The 20,691-nt window shown below is 43.9% G+C and overlaps 2 protein-coding genes and 1 long non-coding RNA gene across 3 annotated transcripts; 2 read left to right on the forward strand and 1 right to left on the reverse strand.

Annotated features, from left to right (window-relative positions):
* The first annotated feature begins 3,262 nt into the window (after nt 1-3,262).
* LOC109432202 (uncharacterized) lies at nt 3,263-4,539 on the forward strand. Its single transcript, XM_029866979.2, has 3 exons — nt 3,263-3,340; nt 3,407-3,773; nt 3,908-4,539. The coding sequence occupies exons 2-3, from the start codon at nt 3,461-3,463 to the stop codon at nt 4,186-4,188; spliced, it is 594 nt and encodes a 197-aa protein (XP_029722839.1). The 5' UTR covers nt 3,263-3,340; nt 3,407-3,460; the 3' UTR covers nt 4,189-4,539.
* Nucleotides 4,540-4,603: 64 nt separating this feature from the next.
* Nucleotides 4,604-17,576, reverse strand: LOC115263723 (uncharacterized). Its single transcript, XM_029866980.2, has 2 exons — nt 16,707-17,576; nt 4,604-5,045 (listed from the first exon to the last, which is right to left on the reverse strand). Exons 1-2 carry the CDS (start codon nt 17,043-17,045, stop codon nt 4,605-4,607), a joined length of 780 nt encoding a protein of 259 aa, XP_029722840.1. The 5' UTR covers nt 17,046-17,576; the 3' UTR covers nt 4,604.
* LOC134285436 (uncharacterized) lies at nt 4,910-5,361 on the forward strand. The gene is made up of 2 exons (XR_009996372.1): nt 4,910-5,034; nt 5,099-5,361. It is a non-coding gene; the product is annotated as an uncharacterized LOC134285436 (long non-coding RNA).
* Nucleotides 17,577-20,691: the final 3,115 nt, after the last annotated feature.

Genomic DNA, 20,691 nt, shown 5'->3' on the forward strand with positions numbered 1-20,691 from the left:
CTGGTGCAGCTGATAGGGCCTGAAGGGTAGTGATACCCTTGCCTTCAGCAGCTCAGATCGGGTTACACGTGGGCATCAGTTCTTGATGTCCGCTCAGCAGTAGGGCGCGGGCGGGGTTGACTCTGCCCGCCTTCCGAGGACAAAGGGAGTGGCGAGGACCACTCGGGAAACTGGTTAAGCGCCAGCATGCTACCGTGATGGACTCTCCAGAGCGAGTCATCGATGTTCGTTGCTGCAGGCTACGCAGCTAACCTTGTGGGTGCGATGTGCACTAGCCCCTCTCTGAAGCAATACCTTCTTGGTGGTTCCGGAGAGACGTAGGGTTTGGGGACCATAGTGGGTACGAGGAGAGAGTAGTGCTGGCTTTTACTTTTGTTGTAGAAGACGGCCTCAGTCCCACACTACCCTAACCTTCCTGTTAGGATATCTGTTGAGCAGATTATCCCCCTATGGTTTAGAAGAAAAAAAAAAGCCGGCAGCTACACGGGCACGGTAAACACTTATTAAGTGAAACTGACTTCAGAAACCTGAATCTTCAGGACGTTCTGTTGTTCTTGACCCGCTGTGTTAAAGAGCTATAGGCTCTCTTTACGCTTTATGCGTTATGCGTGGTACGCTTATGCGTGTATGAAGACCCTATTCCTTTACCTGTCCTTTTCCCTGTCCCATCCTTTTTTTCCTTCCCTTCTCCCTCAGGTAAATGATGAATAGGCTCGTGTTCATGGCGATGGCACAAATTTCCCAAATGGAGGAGAACGTGCCTCTGGAGCCGACCTACTGATACCGTATACCATGGACTCCCCAAAACGAGTCACCTATGCTCGTTGCTGCAGGCTACTCAGCTTACCTTGAGGGTGCGATGTGCACTAGCCCCTCTCTGAAGCAATGCTCTATTGGTAGTGCCGGAAAGCCGAAGGGTCCGCGTAATGGATGAAGTATAACGAATCAGACTAGGCATTAATGTGTCGAAGACAAATTATATGACGGCGAAATACTATTGGAAGAAAAAACAATATATTTATGTTCTACGGGGTATGACTGGGTTTACGTAAAACTTGGTATTTTTCGGCTTTCAGTCACAGAAAAGCGTTGATTATTTTAGATCATTGCCAACGTTTCGATCCTGTGGTTGGGATCTTCATCAGGGCCTATTTATTTTGAAAAGGAGGGGGGGAGTTGTACAATTATGCTGTTTTTATGATCGATGTAACTACTCACTCGATGTGAATCAACTTGTTTTCAATTCGTGTTGATCACACGGCGGAATGTCGTTTTCTTCTCTGCACCGCACTTGTTTCACTGCGATTGGAAAATTTGGTTATTCTAGATATGGGTTTAAATTACATTCGATCATACTTGGACCCTAGCACCTCGATTGAAATGGTGGGTGGGTACACATATTTATGGTATGTACGAAAGATACCGTTACTATACAGTATTTCCGCTTTTCTTCATTTGTATCTCTGAAAATTCGATTCAGGGGGAGGAGCCTTTTCAGGGCGTTACAAGAAATTTCAGCGGCGTTTCAATGGAGTTACGGGGGTTTCAAGGGTGTGCCATGGTATTGCAGGGGCGTTTCAAAGCATTTCAGAGGGTTCCAGGAGGTTCCAGAAACGGTTTAAGGGCGTTCCGACAGGTTTCAGGAAATAAAAAAAGAAAATCGCGTTAAGTACTGTTCCTTTGAATTCCACTAAGAAATTGGCATCCTTTGACAGATACGTATTTCAACCTCAACTGTGAGGTCGTCTTCAGTGTCTTGTACTTGACTTGTACTTGACTCGAGTCGAGTCAAGTACAAGACACTGAAGACGACCTTACAGTTGAGGTCGAAATACGTATCTGTCAAAGGATGCAAATTTCTCAGTGGAATTCAAAGGAACAGTACTTAACGCGATTTTCTTTTTATTTACAGATATTCCCCTAACAAGCCCAGGTTAATCATCATCATAGGTTTCAGGAGTGTTTGATAGCATTTTAAGGGCGCTTCAAGGGGTTTTCAGGGATGTTCGAGGTTGGTTCCAGGAATGTTTTAAGGGCGTTGTGAGGGGTTTCAAAGGGATTTCTAATGGATTATGGGGATTCCGGGAGCGTTTCAATTGGATTTTGGAGGTTTCAAAGGCGATTCATGGCATTTCAGGGGACTTTGAAGGGGTCTCATGGGTATATCGTGGTAGTATCGGGAGCCTTTTCGGGTTATTTCAGGGGCGTTTCAAAGCATTTCGGAGAGTTTTAGAAGGTCTCACATTTTTTACGAACAGTTCAAATTAGTAAGTGTTGGAAAAATGCTTCTGAAATTCCTTAAGAAATCCGCTGAAACCCTGGCAGACCCCCTTGAACGCCTCCAAAAGCCCTCTGAAATCTCTTTGGGATCCCTCTGAAAATCGCCATGATTTCCTCCCAAGGCTCCCTCAAACGCCACTGAAACCCCCATAAAAGGTCTTTGAAACCCCCATAAAGTGCCTTTGAAAGTCCCTGAAACGCCTCTGCGACCCTCTGAAGCTGTCCTGAAACTCCTAGAGCCCTCTGAAAACCCCTAGACCTCCTGGTTCCCTTTTAAGTATCTTGTGACCTCCTTGAAACGATCCTGAGATCTCATGGTACCCTCTGAAACCACCTAAGACCCTTGGAATGCCCCTGAAACCACTTGGTTTCTCTCGCCGATCTAATGAGGCCCCTTTAAACATCCCTGAGATCACCTGAAACCCTTTTGAACGCCTCTGATATCCCTGAAGCGCCCCTGTGACCCCTTGGAGCCTTCTGGAACCTCCGGAAACCGGAAAATAATGGAAAATAATACATTTCACATTCTCAAGTAATTGTATTAGCTTTTGTAAATTATTAAGGAAGAAAAGAATATAAAAAGAAGAATAAAAACACTTAAAGAAGAAACACTTAAAACACAAAGAAGAAGATATAAAAACACTGGAAGAAAATACCTAATTAGATTCGAACATCAAGTCTCCTCAGTCTCCCCTATTAAATAATTCTATTCACGTTATGTGATAAGGTAGTGCATATATGTATACTGCCAATCAAGAAGATTACATTTGCTGCTCCCATTAGCAAGCAATTGAGAATATTATTATTTCCTAGCAAAACCACAGAGCCTTCTTAAGGCTCGTGGTAGCACCTGCGACTACACGTCAGGGCCATGATGGCGGCGTCTGGGTTCGATAGGTAGCGTCAACTTTTTTTAAACAGTTTTTTTACCTATTTTGGAAGTAAACTCCTAGAAGTGAGTAGCAGGCTCTGTTTCAATAGAGCTGTATTTCAGGAAGAAGAGCGCGAAAACCTTAGTACGAACACCAAAAGCCCTCATCGATGAGGGAATTTTGTTGCGGTAGGTTGCGTAAAAACCGGTTCAAGAGTTATTGAATATATTCATAATAATCTATTTGCACAAAAGATATTTCGTTGGTTACTAGGTATTTCGAACTCAGTCCAGTCGCCGAACATCATCATGATCAAGCATATCATCGCTCTTACTTGTCTCATCCCATTAAGTTTGGCCAAAGGATGTGATCCAACAAATCTACGAATAGCCGTTTTCAATCTGGAAATGAATGATAACAACGGAAGCTGTATTTTCGCCAACGGTTGCAGACTGTCGAATCTATCATGCCGCTACATGAGCCATGTGAACTCATCCATAAAAGCAACTACTTACTCGGACCTGGATTCATTGGTGGATGGAGTGATACGTGGCGATGTGTGTGGAGCTCTTTATTTTTCCGATAACTTCACTGATGCTTTGGTAGCACGCATTGCCCTAGGTAAGTTGGAAACAAATAAGAGAAGTTAATCTTCCATTTGCATCACGTTGGCAGCAGCTCGCTGACGTAGTGTACGGTTTGGGTCAAAAATGACCCTAATGCCAAAGGTTAACATTTTTACTTTTGCATTCAAGGATCTGATGCTGATGAAGAGACACTGATGCAATCGGAGATTCGCGTTTGGGTCAATAAGAACAATCCGTTGATCCACAGCGCGCTCGTCAGGAATGTGAAGGCGGCTTATCGAGAGTTTTCCAAGCAGCTGTTACAGGACTGTGATAATTTCACAAGCACGGGAAACGATTATGAAGCAGATAAAAATTGTGTCAATGAAAATCCTTCCCTAACAGGTCCTCACAAATCGGAAGCTTTGGCCAATTTTTCCCTTTGTTGGCCACTTACAAGAACGGATTAACTTCAACAGCTTTTAAAAATGTTTACAGTCATAGCACAATCATGGGTCACCCACAATTATGGGTCAATTCCATTTGAATTGCATGGTGAACTGTCTGACTAATAATTGTGACAGAGTGACCCATAATTGTGCAATGACTTATGAATTTTGTTTATCATCCAACAAGATATTTCATTGATTACTTGAACAAATCCAGCAATGATGCAACAAATATTGTTGACTTATATAAAACAAGACGTGTAAAAGTCTTTGAGAAAAAGTATCGGCTGTCATTTGTCGATTGCAATCAAAATTGTGACGCTATGCGATAGTGGATTGTTGTGATAAAAATATTAGAAATGTTAAAGATTACTTTTATTCGTTCATTTTCATTTTAACCTCTCACAAACATTATTCTTAATTTTAATGAAACACTACTAACACGTTGAATCTCCAAACGCTGACTGATCCAGAAAGGTTCGACTCGAACAAAACAAATCGGCGGCGATTATTTTAGTGGGGAAAGAAACAATTCGTAAATCGCCCATGGGTGATATTTGCAGAGCATTTGACAGAATGTCCATATTGCGCACGCCCAACGGCAAGCTAGGCCCATACGGGGTTTGGAGTTCACCAGTGATCGGATTGTACGTATCGCATCGCGTCCTAGCCAGAATACAGGACGTTGCGTTGATGTAGAAGCCAACCCGTTGCGATTGGACGTTCAGGTCTTTGTTGGCCAGCGTTTGCAGAATGCATTGATTGATCAGTGAGTTGGCATTGACCCGCCGGACGCATTGGACAAATTCGCAATATCCGGTGTAGCAGTTGGTTCCCAGGGTTGGCGCTGACGTCGGGCGCATTCCGGTAACTATTTGCTGGAAGAATGAAATGAAAATCCATTGATAGATATAATAAAATTACTTTTCAGTATTTCATTAATAATTTTAATTGCCACAGTGGTAACGTTGAAGCAGAACATGGTGACGAATTCGGGAAACATATGAAGTGAGTTATGAGGCAGAAGCCGACCAACGAGCGAATCTGCGTATTGAGGATTCGAGGCCCATTCTTTAACGTCATGGGAGATTTTTTGAAACTTGTTGAACTCAAAGTTGGCTTCAAATCCTTCCCCTTCAAGGTGAATTATACAACCAAGTTTACATATAAAAAATAAAACCAAGGTTCATCCTGTCTCTCCACGGTAGTCTTCGAAGTGCAAATCTGACAAACGCCTTTTGGACACGTTCAATCCGATTGATGTGTGTAGCTGTAGCATGATGTGGACTCAATTACGATGTATTCCAAAATGCTGCGAATCAGGCAAACGTATATATGGCTTTCAGGCAGTAAACATCGTTGAAATCCCGAGTGTTTCGCTTGGCTAGACCGAGGATTGCGTATGTTTTGGCTACTACCAAGGATATGTGCTCCGTAAATCGCAGCTTAGTGTCCAGAGTGATACCAAGATCTTTGACGCTCGATACTCTTTACAGCGCACAGTTCCGCAACATGTACGAGAAGACTATAGGAGAGAAAAGTAGTGTAAAGGTGATAACGCTGCATTTCTGAACATTCACCTCCATCCCATTCCTTTGACACCAGTCCACCACTTGCTCGATGTCCGCTTGCAGTGCGCAGCAATCCAGTGGTGATGACACTACTCGAAAAATTTTGAGATCGTCCGCAAACTTGCTTTTGAATGATTTCAGATCACCACAAAGGTCGTTCACGAAGAGTATATAAAGAGCAGATGACCGAGATGACTGCCTTGAGGTACACCGATCAGGCTAAGGCCGGGGTGGCCTCTGCTGTACATACTAGCCGTCTCCATTCCACTCCGTGCGTGGCTGTTTGTCTCCAGTTCCGCACTCTGCGTAGGGTCCGCAGATCGTCCTCCACTTGGTCGACCCACCTAGCTCGCTGCGCTCCACGTCTTCTTGTACCGGTCGGATGATTCTCGAGAACCATTTTAGTCGGGTTGCCATCCGACATCCTGATGACGTGACCCGCCCACCGTAGCCTCCCGATTTTCGCGGTGTGGACGACGGATGGTTCTCTCAGCAGCTGATGCAGCTCGTGGTTCATTCGCCTTCTCCAAGTCCCGTCTTCCATCTGCACTCCGTCGTAGATGGTACGCAACACCTACCGTTAGAAAACTCCAAGGGCGCGTTGGTCCTCTGCACGTAGGGTTCATGTTTCGTGCCCATAGATGACTATCGGTCTAATCAGCGTTTTGTAGATAGTTAACTTCGTGTTACGACAAACTTTATTCGATCGTAGAGTTCTGCGGAGTCCAAAGTAAGCCTCCCTGGAGCCCTTTGCCATCATGTACTTTGTCTTCGACACATTAATGACTAATCCGATGGGCCTGGCTTCACTCTTTAGTCGGATGTACGTTTCCGCCATCGTCTCAAATTTACGAGCGATAATATTGTCGTGGTTTTTGGATGTTGCCTTCACTGGCCGCGGTGGGATGGAAACCGGGCGTTGCTCCTCCATCACTGTGGACTGATTTTAGTTTCGGTATCCAACTCTCTAAGGGGTAGGAAATATAATTTTCCGAATAACTCGTGGAGAATTTGATTTCAAAATATCCCGAAGAAAATTTTGAATTCAAACAATTTGGGTATCGAACTCTAGTGGATCAGTTGCCTAGCTGTCCAAATGTGGAATCAGCTGTGGCGCGCTGGCACCGTTCCCGTTGTACTCACAGGGTGAGGGGAAGGCTCAGGCTGCTGCTGCTGCTGCTCAGGAGGTGACCTATCCGCCTTGACGTCCGACTCACGAATGAGCCGTGGTGCGGTTGCACCGTTCCCTTTATACCCTAGTGGAGAGGGAGGGGAATACTCGGATTGCTGTTGCTGCTGCTCAGGAGGCGACCCGTTCGCCTTGACGTCCGACTGTTGAATGAGCTGTGGTGCGGTAGCACCGTTACTTTTATATTCTCTAGTGACGAGTGAGGGGAAATCTCGGTTTGAGGATTTCTGCTGTTGATGAGGCAATTTGCTTGCCTTACCGTCCCTAATGAGGGTTTATGCTTTCTATCATAAATTGGAAAACACGTGTACGCATCAATATTTTGGACATATTGTTTTATTAACTTAACTAAAGCTCCATGAGACATCTACAAATATCAATATCATCAGCGAAACCAAGCAGCTGAACGGACTTCGTGAAAATCGTACCACTCGTGTTAATCCCCGCTCTCCTTATTACACCCTCTAACGCAATGTTGAACAGCAAGCACGAAAGACCATCACCTTGCCGTAACCCTCTGCGAGATTCGAAGGAACTCGAGAGTGTCTCTGATACTCGAACTACGCACATCACTCCATCCATCGTCGCCTTGATCAATCGTATCAGTTTATCCGGGAATCCGTATTCGTGCATAATCTGCCTAGCTGCTCTCGATCGATTGTATCATACGCTGAATTGAAATCGATGAACAAGTGATGTGTGGGCACGTTGTATTCGCGGCATACTTCCTCCTTCCAAATCTTGATAATAACCCAGTGCTTGATAGTGCTCTAGCCAGTGCTTTTCCACCGTATTTTAGAAGCTCGCTTGGTAGTTGATCTGCTCCAGCAGCTTCCTTCTCAATCTCTTGGAGGTCAGGGGTCGGAAGTCTTTCGTCCTGTGCACATACTCCAAGATCTGTTATCACGCCACCTTCGGTACTTGCAACGTCGCCATTGAGGCGCTCATCGTAATGCTGTCGCCACCTCTCGACCACCTCACGCTCGCTCGTGAGAAGATTCCCGTGATTATCTCGGCACATGTCGGCTTGTGGCACAAAGCCTCTGCGCGATCGGTTCAGCTTCTCGTAGAACTTTCATGTGTCCTTAGCGCGGTACAGCACTTCCATCGCTTCGCGATCTCGTTCTTCCTGCTGGCGCTTCTTCGTCCGAAAGACTGAGTTCTGCCTGTTCCGCGTCTGTCTGTAACGTGCCTCATTCGCTCTCGTACGGTGTTGCATTCTCGCCCATGCTGCATTCTTCTCCTTTTTTAACTGTTCACATTCGCCGTCGTACCGGTCGTTTCTGTGATTCGGAGTCGCGAAGCCTAGTGCTGTAGCCGAGGTACTACCTATGGCGGATCGGATGTCCCTCCAGCCATCTTCAAATGTAGCTGCTCCAAGCTGCTCTTCCGTTGGTAGGACCACTGCTAACTGCTGCGCGTAGTCTTGAGCCACTTCTACGTTACGCAGCTGCTCGATGCTGAGCCGCGGCGTTTGACTTCGACGTGTGGTGATAAATGTCGAAAGTTTTGATCGCATGCATACAGCGACTAAGTAGTGATTACTTACCTTACCGGTCAGGCTAAGGCCGGGGTGGCCTCTGCTGTACATAGGAGCCGCCTCCATTCCACTCGATCCATGGATGTTTGTCTCCAGTTCCGCACTCTGCGTAGGGTCCGAAGATCGTCCTCCACTTGGTCGACCCACCTTGCTCGCTGCGCTCCACGTCTTCTTGTACCGGTCGGATGACTCTCGAGAACCATTTTAGTCGGGTTGCTATCCGACATCCTGATGACGTGACCCGCCCACCGTAGCCTCCCGATTTTCGCGGTATGGACGATGGTTGGTTCTCCCAGCAGCTGATGCAGCTCGTGGTTCATTCGCCTTCTCCAAGTCCCGTCTTCCATCTGCACTCCGCCGTAGATGGTACGCAACACCTTCCGTTCGAAAACTCCAAGGGCGCGTTGGTCCTCTGCACGTAGGGTCCATGTTTCGTGCCCATAGAGGACGACCGGTCTAATCAACGTTTTGTAGATGGTTAACTTCGTGTTACGGCGAACTTTAGTCGATCGTAGAGTTTTACGGAGTCCAAAGTAGGCACGATTTCCTGCCACAATGCGCCTCTGAATTTCTCTGCTGGTGTCGTTGTCGTCGGTCACCAGTGAGCCCAAGTACACGAATTCTTCAACCGCCTCGATTTCATCACCGTCGATATGAATTCGGGGTGGCGGGCGCGGTGATTCCTCCCTGGAGCCCTTCGCCATCATGTACTTTGTCTTCGACACATTAATGACTAATCCGATTCGCCTGGCTTCACTCTTTAGTCGGATGTACGTTTCCGCCATCGTCTCAAATTTACGAGCAATAATATCAATATCGTCGGCGAAACCAAGCAGCTGAACGGACTTCGTGAAAATCGTCCCACTCGTGTTTATCCCCGCTCTTCTTATTACACCCTCCAAAGCAATGTTGAACAGCAAGCACGAAAGACCATCACCTTGCCGTAGCCCTCTGCGAGATTCGAAGGGACTGGAGAGTGTCCCTGATACTCGAACTACGCACATCACTCGATCCATCGTCGCCTTGATCAACCGTATCAGTTTATCCGGGAATCCGTATTCGTGCATAATCTGCCATAGCTGTTCTCGATCGATTGTATCATACGCCGATTTGAAATCGATGAACAAGTGATGTGTGGGCACGTTGTATTCGCGGCATTTCTGCAACACCTGGCGGATGGCGAACATCTGGTCCGTTGTAGCGCGTTCACCCATAAATCCAGCCTGATATTGCCCCACGAACTCTCTTGCAATCGGTGATAGACGGCGGCATAAAATTTGAGAGAGTATTTTGTAGGCAGCGCTCAGTAGTGTGATCGCGCGGTAGTTCCCGCAATCCAACTTGTCGCCCTTTTTGTAGATGGGACACACGATACCTTCCATCCATTCCTCCGGTAATACTTCCTCCTCCCAAATCTTGGTAATGACCCAGTGTAGTGCTCTCACCAGTGCTTCTCCACCGTATTTTAGAAGCTCGCTTGGTAGTTGATCTGCTCCAGCGGCTTTGTTGTTTTTCAACCGGCAAACCTCCTCCTCAATCTCTTGAAGGTCAGGGGCCGGAAGTCTTTCGTCATGTGCACGTACTCCTAGATCTGTTACCACGCCACCTTCGGTACTTGCAACGTCGCCATTGAGGTGCTCATCGTAATGCTGCCGCCACCTCTCGACCACCTCACGCTCGCTCGTGAGAATATTCCCGTGATTATCTCGGCACATGTCGGCTTGTGGCACAAAGCCTCTGCGCGAGCGGTTCAGCTTCTCGTAGAACTTTCGTGTTTCCTTAGCGCGGTACAGCTCTTCCATCGCTTCGCGATCTCGTTCTTCCTGCTGGCGCTTCTTCATCCGGAAGACTGAGTTCTGCCTGTTCCGCGCCTGTTTGTAACGTGCCTCATTCGCTCTCGTACGGTGTTGCAGCATTCTCGCCCATGCTGCATTCTTCTCGTTTTTCAACTGTTCACATTCGCCGTCGTACCAGTCGTTTCTGTGATTCGGGGTCGCGAAACCTAGTGCTGTAGCCGAGGTACTACCTATGGCGGATCGGATGTCCCTCCAGCCATCTTCAAATGTAGCTGCGCCAAGCTGCTCTTCCGTTGGTAGGGCCACTGCTAACTGCTGCGCGTAGTCTTGAGCCACTTCTACGTTACGAAGTTGCTCGATGTTGAGCCGCGGCGTTCGGCTTCGACGCGTGGTGATAACTGTCGAAAGTTTTGAGCGCATGCATACAGCGACTAAGTAGTGATCCGAATCAATATTCGCACTGAGGTATGTGCGGACATTGGTTATATCCGAGAAGAATTTACCGTCGATTAGAACGTGGTCGATTTGGTTTTCTGTTTGATGGTCGGGTGATCTCCAAGTGGCTTTGTGGATATCTTTGCGGTGGAAGAAGGTGCTTCGGACTACTATACCACGGGAGGCTGCAAAGTTTACGCATCGCTGGCCGTTATCATTCGATACGGCGTGCAGGCTGTTTCGCCCGACTACCGGTCTCTACATTTCCTCCCTTCCTACCTGCGCGTTCATGTCGCCGACAACGATTTTCACGTCACGCTGCGAGCAACCATCGTATATTTGCTATAACTGCGCTTAGAACGCTTCTTTCTCGTCATCAGGTGTGGCACGTGGACGTTGATGATGCTGTAGTTGAAGAAACGGTCCTTAACTCTCAACATGCACATCCTTGCGTTGATCGGCTGCCACTCGATCACACGTTGTCGCATCTTGTCCAACACTATATAGAGTAATGCGGGGCAAAAGTTCGCACCTAACAGACTTCACAAAATAACTATTGAACGAAAAGAAAACAATACCGTTTTTCTTCGTTAAAAGGGTGCCTATCATGTTGCCTTCAAAACGTAGTACTAGATTTTTTCGTGTTCCTTTTGTAATTTTAGTAATACCATTTTTAAAACAAGTACTCCAATGCGAACTTTTGCCCCATAGTGGGGGCAAAAGTTCGCACCTTGTACAGGGTAGTTTATTTGGTGTGATGTTTATTTATTTCATTTTAATTCATGTTCGTCTTTTCACTCTAGCCGTGAAACTGTTTTTTTTTTGTTCTTAGCATTACGGCCCAACTGGATTACGACCTGGTGTTCAGCTTTTGTATAGAGTGTGTTTTATGAAGACTTCCACAACTATTAACTAAGAGCTGTTCTTTACAGCGTTACTGAAGTTGTCAAAATACATTGTGGGGTAATCATAGAGATACGTGTTGCACAATAGACATGGAAAAAATAATCAAATATGCAGCAAAACTGTTGAACGGGACCGTAATCGAATCTTATCTCCGTAAGTATGGTGATGAATTATAACTGTGAATTTCCAAACTAAGCTATGAAAGGCCCCGGTAAAGTAGATGAACATAAGAGTTTCAAAAACATACGAAAAGGCACGACGAGGATGACGGGAAAAATGTTTAATAATGTTTTTCTTAGCCATTTTTCATTTATTGATTTAAATGGGTGAACATATTGTTTGCCTTACAATCAATCTTCTTACAAAACTAAGTTCAAACCCTCTGCCGTAACGATTTCAGGGTGCATACTACACATATTATGCATATATAGTAGATTCTATATGAAATTACCATTGCTGCAAAGATTCTGTAATTATGTTGATGTACTAGACTCAGAAATCTAGTGCGAACTTTTGCCCCACAGCTACTGCGAACTTTTGCCCCACTGTCGAGGTTTTAACAATGTCGCTTTCTGCAAGAAGCACTAGTAGTTTATTGTTTATTCGAGTGCATCTCGCGAACTACTGTGGAATAACGATTCTCCGACATCAAGAGGTTATGAGATTCTTCTTCTTCCTGTTTCTACAAATTCTTATTCCAAAAGCTCCAAAAATTCTATCAAAACACCTAGAAACACATTTTTTCGCATAACTCTGTCAAACCATAACGAAATCGCTCCAATTTTTATTGACGAGTAGTTGGCCTGCTTATGTGTCGAACCCATACGAATTTGTTTGGCTTCTTAACTCGTGCTCAGAAAAAGACCCACTGCGAACTTTTGCCCCGTGCGAACTTTTGCCCCGCATTACTCTATCCTGTTACCAGTTCATTGGTGGTGCCACAGCTTTGGTAGAAGGTAGTCGCTCGATGCCCGCTTTTCCACACTTTCTGTCCAGTCCAACAAAGTTCCTGCAACGCCACGATGTCGAAGTTGCGGGGATGTAGTTCGTCGTAAATTGTCTTGTCACATCCTGCGAAACCTAGTGACTTGCAATTCCATGTTCCAAGTTTCCAATCGTAGTCCTTATTTCGTCGCGTGGGTCTTTTCCGATTGTATCGAGTCGTATTTTCTCCTATGTTATTCGCAATGGGGATTTTTACGGGTGGCTTATTGGGCCTACACCAACACTCCTGTCTCGCCGGAGGGCCATCGTGCCAGTTCTGTTTAACGTCCCAACCAACACTGGGACGACCACGCTGATGCCTGTGAACAGACGCTCGGGTCGTACCTCCTCAATCTAGCTGAAGTCAGAAGGACAACAGTGCCCGGGCTGCACTATTAGCTAAGCACACAACTCTTAGCTGGCGGTCTTTGTCATCACTTGATCCGTGGAAGCATGAGGTAGGAACTTGTGAGGACCAGAGCTATGTTGGACGCTCTCCTTATCGACTCACCGTTACGCAGCCCATCCAACCAGTCAACCAATCAGGAAATCCCATTCGTCTTAACTTTTCAACCGCTAGTAGGTGTGGTACGCGGTCGAACGCTTTTGAGAAATCAACATACACTGCATCGATCTGTTTACGTTGTCCTGTGAGGTTTGTTAGCATGGTCACATACGTCATAAGATTCGTGGTCGTTGATCGTTTTTTGACGAAGCCATGCTGGTCCACGTCAATGATATTCTTCACCGCTGGGTAGAGAAAATCCAACACCATGCTCTCGAAAACATTCTGTAGGCAGCTTAGAATCGAAATCCCTCTATAGTTTTGGAAGTCATGAACATTTCCGGATTGATGGATGGGTGTTATCAACGCCTCTTTCCACCGTGACGGAAACGTGATTTTCCGGAGTGAACGATTAATTAGCTGAGCGACCGGAGCAGTTAACGAACAAGAACACTCTTTGATGAACAACGGAGGCAATCCGTCTGAACCAGGACCCTTGCACACGGGTAGAAATCCGGAACCCGAAACTGGCAAAATGCGTCATGATTGGGCGATAAATGTGTGTTTTTATGTTATAAATATACACCATAAAAAATCGGCATGATATCATGACGAGTTTTGCTGTGACATAGCTTCGACGCTACATTTCTAATGTTTAGTACAAATAATTATAAATTTGCGGCATGAAATCATGCCGCATGTACACTGCATCATGACGAATATGTATAAAATCATAAGCCTTATTCATGGAACTCGTACATATCGTATATGGTTTTGGTTCCATCGGTAAAAATTGCCAATATTTGTAAATTTGCGGCATGAAGTTATGCCGCATGTGCTCTAGGAAGATGACGAAATTACAGGGTGCGGCAGGAAAAAATGCGAAAAGTTCAAGGCACTATTACATGCTAAATATGGGATAAATATGACTATTTTTCCATGACAGTGTATCAGTCAATGTCTATATTCTGGCACTGAAAAATAAAAATGAACACATTTGATGTTTAACATGTGATAATGTAGGCCTAATAAGCGGATATCAATAAAATGCGCGCCCAATGGTCATTAAACAAAATGACTATAACAGTAACAAAATTAGCTCAAATTCGATGAACAAACAGACCACACTGATCCAGAGCCATGTAGTTTCACATATCAGATGAAATAAGTACATATATTTGATGATATTGTAGAGAAAATCAAAAATTTTGTTTTATCAGATGCGAAATTTAGCGACCTGTGCGATTTTCTGCGGTTTGTAAATTCTGGTTGTCTTCATCTTCAGGCGCCGCCCTGTAAAGGTTAGTGACCAAAATGGGAAATTTTTTAATCAACTTTTCAGAAATCTAGCCTATTATAGATCATGGAACGTTGAAACATAGATTGGTTAATGTCAAATGGACGAAAATGAGGTTTGAAGTTGAAAAACACTTTCGCATTTTTTCCTGCCGCATACTGTATATGAAATCATAAGCCTCACTTATGATATTTGTACCTACTTATCATTTATAATTTCGGTTCCATTAGCAAAAATATGGAAACCGCTTTCAATCAAATGGAAATTAGCAACAAATGTCAAACTAAATTAACTTTCAACCGCTTCTAGTTCTAATTACTTTTTGGAAGTTGTTAACTCCGGTAGCATAATTTATGTGGTATGATGCGAAAGGAATTTTGATCCTCAAATCAGTGATTTGAGTAAGGCGCCGTCATAGGTAATGAAGAAAAATATCTTTTCTGGGAGGTTTCTGCATGCAAACCAAAAGCCCTTGCTTTTTGGCTGCAGAAGATCCTGAACGGGGTGCTAACTCCGCAGTATTGTTCTGAAAAATTAATAAGGATAGAGTTATACACTTTTTGTTTATTTGAAGAATACTTTGTCTTACCATGAAACACAGCCAATCAGAATGGGTGTGGAGCTCGCTCCTATACACGACGCAAACAAGATCGGTCATCTTTGCGGCCGGGGTAATGCTTTATCATCGACCGACGGACTTGGTGTAAACGCAACGACAATGTGCGTGTGGTTACGATGTTGATGGGTGGCATTTAGTGCAATGCTTGCACCCGTATGTTTTGTTGCATTGCTTCATGCCGCTGTTTTATGATTTTATGAGTCAGCGGCATACTTCTTTGACTCATCGGCATGGTTCTATGACTTGTAGTCATGTTATCATGAAGCGACATGTTTTATGATTTCATAACTTTTTCGTCATGTTTTGGGTTCCGGATTTTTACCCGTGCAGCTGTCGATACCACGTAGTTTGATGCGGACGTCTTGTTGATCGAAAGCAGTTATCGACAAGTTGAGGGTGCGATGTGCACTCGCCCTTCTCTGAAGCAGTGCCATCTTGGTGGTTGTGGAGAGACGACGGGTTTGGCGACCATAGAAATGTGCTTAGTGGGTCGAGGACAGAGTAGTCCTGGCTTTTACTTTTGTTGTGGATGACGGCCTTAACCCCACACTACATTAACCTTCCTGTTGGGGTGTCTGTTGAGTAAATTTCCCCCCTATGGATTAGAAGAAAAAAAAAGACTACCCTTGATTGAAGGTTGTGTTGTCGTTTTTGTCAAGGACGACAAGGACGACGACTTGAGAAAACACACTACACGATACGATACGATACGATACACTACTTGGAGTTGGACTTGGACTTGGCAGCAAAGTTCGATCCATCATGATGAGGGAAACATAGTGCAGCTCGATTTGGGCCACATGATGTTGGTCAAGTGAACGACACTTGTGATATCTTCATTCAAAGGCCACTATTGTGTGGAAGCCAAGTCCACATGCGATATATATCATATGACTCCGGACTCCGGTTGACACATGCGATACTACCCCGGATACTACCCGCCTTGTATAACAGATGACTCACAAACACTTTCATTCATTCATGGTAGGCTCATTGAACATAGATTTGAGCTAAAATAATGTTTACATATAATTTTTATTTGAAAATAGCATTTTAAGCGAAAGTAGGTAATACGATTTTTTAAGAAATTGGCATTTAAGGCGGGTCATTCTGTAATTTAAGCCGTTATCGCACAAGTACACAGGGTCAAAAGAAACCAATGCTCAAACATCTTGCTTGACTCGATCGAATTTTCATTAGTGTCAAACTGACGTTTTTCCTAGATTTTTTTCCTTGTCAAATATTTGGCACTGTGTACTTCAGGCCTATACTTTATTTTATTTTTATTATACAAAATACATTACTTGTAAGAATTTTAAAAACTTATTCAAATTCAGCATCATCCAATTTAGTTTGTTCAATAATTTGCCAATCTTAAAATGTTATGTCATTGGTTGATCAACTTCACCCCGGATTGAAAGTTTTCAAATTTTGCCGTTTGGGCATGTTTTACAAAATGTAGCAGTTTATTGTGAGAAATTTCGTTACATATATTGCATAATTTTCACTAACCATTACAGACACCCGACTTGTAACGCTTTTTCTTTAAAAATAAAAAAATATTAAAAAATGTTTATGTTAAACGTATGTTTCGACCTCTGTTTAAAAATTGGACGACGAAAGATTGACAAACAGAAAATATAGCCTTCAAGCTTTGAAACCACTCTAGAAACTTTGGTTGCAAACTGAAAACTTACCGCCAAACTCGTAGCGCACAGTGCATAGTTACTGTTCATGAGATAAATCGTAGCACATTGACTAACAGCCGTAAGTTGAGTTTGTCCTGCCGGAAGAACTCCCGCTCTGAAAAAGCACCCATAACACGCATCTCTGGTCGCGATGGAAGTCGTTTGAGTGGCATTGCACAATAAGTTGAACAGAGACAAAAGTTTGTGATTGTTGTTACTGCAAGCTGGCTTTTCGTCGGACCATGGTTGAATCAGTTTGAAAGCATGTGTTAACTGCCCAACCATCACCAGAGACACAGCACCGATTGCAATAAAACTTAAAACTGTACGTTGCACTGATAGATTCATTCTAGGATGCACTTTTGATAGAGTTCAACACACGACTAACGCTTTGCACGAGAAATTAGTGCTCGGAATCCAATATTCGCTTTCTATCCACCACGCAATACCCAGGTACCTACTCATAATGGGTACCTACGACAGAAATAAACGTGAAAGCACATCATCGGTGTTGATGATAATCGTCTGTCAGTGGGCTAACATTTCACGCTTTTATGATTCCATTTTCACTTTCTGGATCACTTCCGTTCTAACTACACACCATATGATTTAACATGCAAGATATGTATGTAGGTAGGGTTACCTGGGGTAATACGCACCCCCGGGGCAAAACGCCCTCACGCTATTTCATTATATAAGTGAAGTTCCATTCGTTGCAAGCAAACTAGACGTAAAACTGAGCCGAACAAGCCCAAGAATCCAAAGAATATTCGAATGAAAAGCGTGGAAAACGATGATTTTCCACATTTGGAAAGATTGTCTAATTTGTAGCGCACACAATTTAAGCAATTGCGCGCTGATTATATAGAATCAACCTATTAACTACCATCCGCCTCATACTCCTTCCATTTGCTGCCGAAAACAGTAAGGTGGAGCCGCCTGGTATCTCATTAGAATTCAAAGCGGAAAATGCCAGAGGTCGTATTGCCCCACCTCAAGGTGCGTTTTGCCCCCAACACTTTTTCAGCACCCAAAACGTAACACTTTTTTAAATTGTTAATTTGATTCGGTAAAATTGATATCACGCGGACCAAAAGTTGGCGTCTCTTAGCCAAATAAGTAAACTAACTTTCAAAACGCAAGACACCCATAAAATCATCTTAATCTTAGCTATAGGGCGACGTTTGCTTAAGGGGTGCATATTACCCCACCTTCCCCTAATTCAGGTATGTAAACGTGTCTTTTTATTGTGGTGAAGGAAGGTGGGTGGGTAGATCAGGAAATGCATTTTTTTAGCATCCCAATTTGTGTTCTTCATTTGTCTTGAATCAGAATACTCTTCTTCTTGTCCTAAAGATAAGGTAGCATCTGGAAAAAAGCCAGTTTCACATCCTAGTGTTCTATGAACAATTCCGCAGTTATTAATTGACAGTTCCAAGTACCAATCATTATTTTGCATCCTTACAAGGTATTGCAGATAAGCAGATTTTCTATGCGCATTACAGTTAAGTCAATTGACATTGCCCAGTAAACTGGCTTATTTACTTATATAAAACAATTCGCCCTCAATTGGCATCTAAATTAAAAGAAAAATGGTTCGTAAAAAATGGAATGTTCATGGTTTGGGCTCGGGCTCAGTTTGGCTTTCTATTATTCTATTCTATTAATAGTTTTCAACTACCGCATAGATGGCACTCTGCTCCGTAGAGTTGATCAAGTGAATGATCTTGGTGTGCTTCTGGACCCGAAGCTGGATTTCCGTCTCCACTATTCATCGGTTATATCCAAAGCGAACCGACAGCTCGGATTTATCTCCAAGATTGCTCGTGACTTCAAGGATCCTCACTGTTTAAAAGCACTGTATTGCTCGCTAGTTCGGCCGATTTTAGAAAACGCTTCTATCGTCTGGTGTCCATATGAGATGACCTGGATCCTTCGCCTCGAAAGTGTACAGAAGAGATTTGTCAGGCTGGCATTGCGGAATCTACCATGGCGCGACCCAGTGAATTTGCCTCCATATCCAAACAGGTGTTTGTTGCTCGGCTTGGAGACATTGGAGCAAAGAAGAAAAATTCAACAAGCAACATTTGTCGCAAAGCTACTCAATGGTGAGGTGGATTGCCCGGTATTGCTATCGCAGCTAAACTTTCGTGTCCCGCACCGGTCACTTCGGAATAACAGCCTCTTGCAGCTAAGTTATCATCGCACGGCGTATGGCTACAATGAACCCTTGACAGCGGTAATCCGAGTATTTTCATCAATGGAATCTCTTTTTGAGTTCGGCGAATCTTCCAATACGTTTCGTAATAGAATAAGAAGAAATGTCTAATGTTCGCTGTTCTATTTTATAATTTCAATGTATAGCTGTTTAGTTTTAATGTATTTTTGTTTTGTTTTGTTTTTACAATTTAACCAAATTCATGTAGACTACTTGTCAGATGAATTATAATAAATAAATAAATAAATTCCGTAGAATCATTACCTGTTCTGTGGCTTAGTTGGTTTAAGCACTGGTCTAGCGGGGTCTATACGGGGTCGTGGGTTTGAATCCCACCAGAAGGCGTTTTTTTTTCACAAATTCATCTCTCAATTTGTCAATTAGCAACATTCTGTGCCTTCTAACTACAGGTTTTTGTGTATGTTTATGACATACCAGCAAATTTGGTAGATGCCAAAAAAGGGTAACATACACTACCCGTCATAAGTACGGACTCGCTTGAATATTGCTTCACTTTGAAAACTTTAGCATCACCTCAAAATAACTACATATGTGCTGCTATATCACCGACGAACCGACGTGACAGTGGTGTTTCAAAAGTGTCCCCCCTAAATTTAACGGTCGACCAGCAAAGCGAGCGAACGCTTCTGTCAAATCAGCTCAGGCGCGAACCATTTCCTATATGAATACACGGGGGTTTGGAGTCAAGCTATCAAAACAACGCGAACCGTTATAGAGGAGGCGGTAGTGTTTGGCTATTTTTCATCATGGCGTCGGGGACAACAAATTTGAATTTATTTGTTCTAGCTGTCACGTCGGTTCGTCGGTGGCTATATCTCAAAATGCTGAAGATATGTAAAGGTACAGTTTCACAGGGTGTCTATTCATAACTCAAAATAAAATTCCCTGAGTTTTCCAGGTTTTTCCAGATGAAATTTTGAAAGTTCAAAAATAGACTATAGCTGGTGGATTGGAGTCGTAGGTAAAAGTTTCTGGTGGAAACAGTGATTAATGGTGATTGTGGATTGTCTGTTTGTAGTGGCGAAAAGTGGGATTTTCTGATAAAACAATTGAGACCGGTTGTGAAGGGTGAAATTAAACAGAAAAGAAGCGGAGCTGCTGCGGGAAGGCATGAGTGCGGAGGTGGCGTGCAGCTGTGGGACTGTGCGTGTATGTGTGTGGTTGACAAGCATTAACAAGTGAGAGTGCGTTATGAAAAAAAGTGGTAAGCGGGGAAAATAAAATAGAAATATCGAGTGCTGATTCAAATGTGAGTCCATGTCATCTTGTATGATAAATTGAATTCGTTGCTAGCGGAATGATGGTGTGATGAAGGGATGCAGGGTTTTAAGATGATGGTGTTTCGGACTGCTGATTGTGTTTTGGAGCGAAAATCAAGTGAAATGGTTAAAAAATGTTAAGAAATTGAAAAGAAAACGGAAGAAACAGGAGTGCAAAAGTAAGGGAGAGGAGTGGGGAAGGCGTCGGGCTATGGACGTATAGAAGAAGTAGGTAGTGGGGTGCTCAGTTAAAATGAGAGGGTGAGCACTGGAAAGTTTGTCGGAGTGGAATCTAGGTTGGTATTAGTTGTGTTGCTTTTGATTTGGTGCTGGAGAAGACCAACTCCAACAACGTTGGTGCATGTAACCAGATGAGAGGAGGGGAATCAAATAGGACGTAACGTGTTCGGATGAAGTGGTTTCACGCCAACTGTACCTGCGTGACAATCAAGAAGCGTCTCTGTGTGGTTTGTTTGTTTCAACAGTATATGTGAGT

This window comes from Aedes albopictus, chromosome 1 (assembly GCF_035046485.1).
Source record: "Aedes albopictus strain Foshan chromosome 1, AalbF5, whole genome shotgun sequence".
Lineage (NCBI taxonomy): Eukaryota > Metazoa > Arthropoda > Insecta > Diptera > Culicidae > Aedes > Aedes albopictus.

Bases quoted from the DNA above. Each gene is read 5' to 3' on its own strand.
- LOC109432202 (XM_029866979.2), top strand. From the start codon at position 3,461: ATGATCAAGCATATCATCGCTCTTACTTGTCTCATCCCATTAAGTTTG. The intron at 3,774-3,907 runs GTAAGTTGGAAA...TTTGCATTCAAG, and splicing joins GGTAGCACGCATTGCCCTAG to GATCTGATGCTGATGAAGAG.
- LOC115263723 (XM_029866980.2), bottom strand. From the start codon at position 17,045: ATGAATCTATCAGTGCAACGTACAGTTTTAAGTTTTATTGCAATCGGT. The intron at 5,046-16,706 runs GTAAGTTTTCAG...TCATTCTTCCAG, and splicing joins TGTGCGCTACGAGTTTGGCG to CAAATAGTTACCGGAATGCG.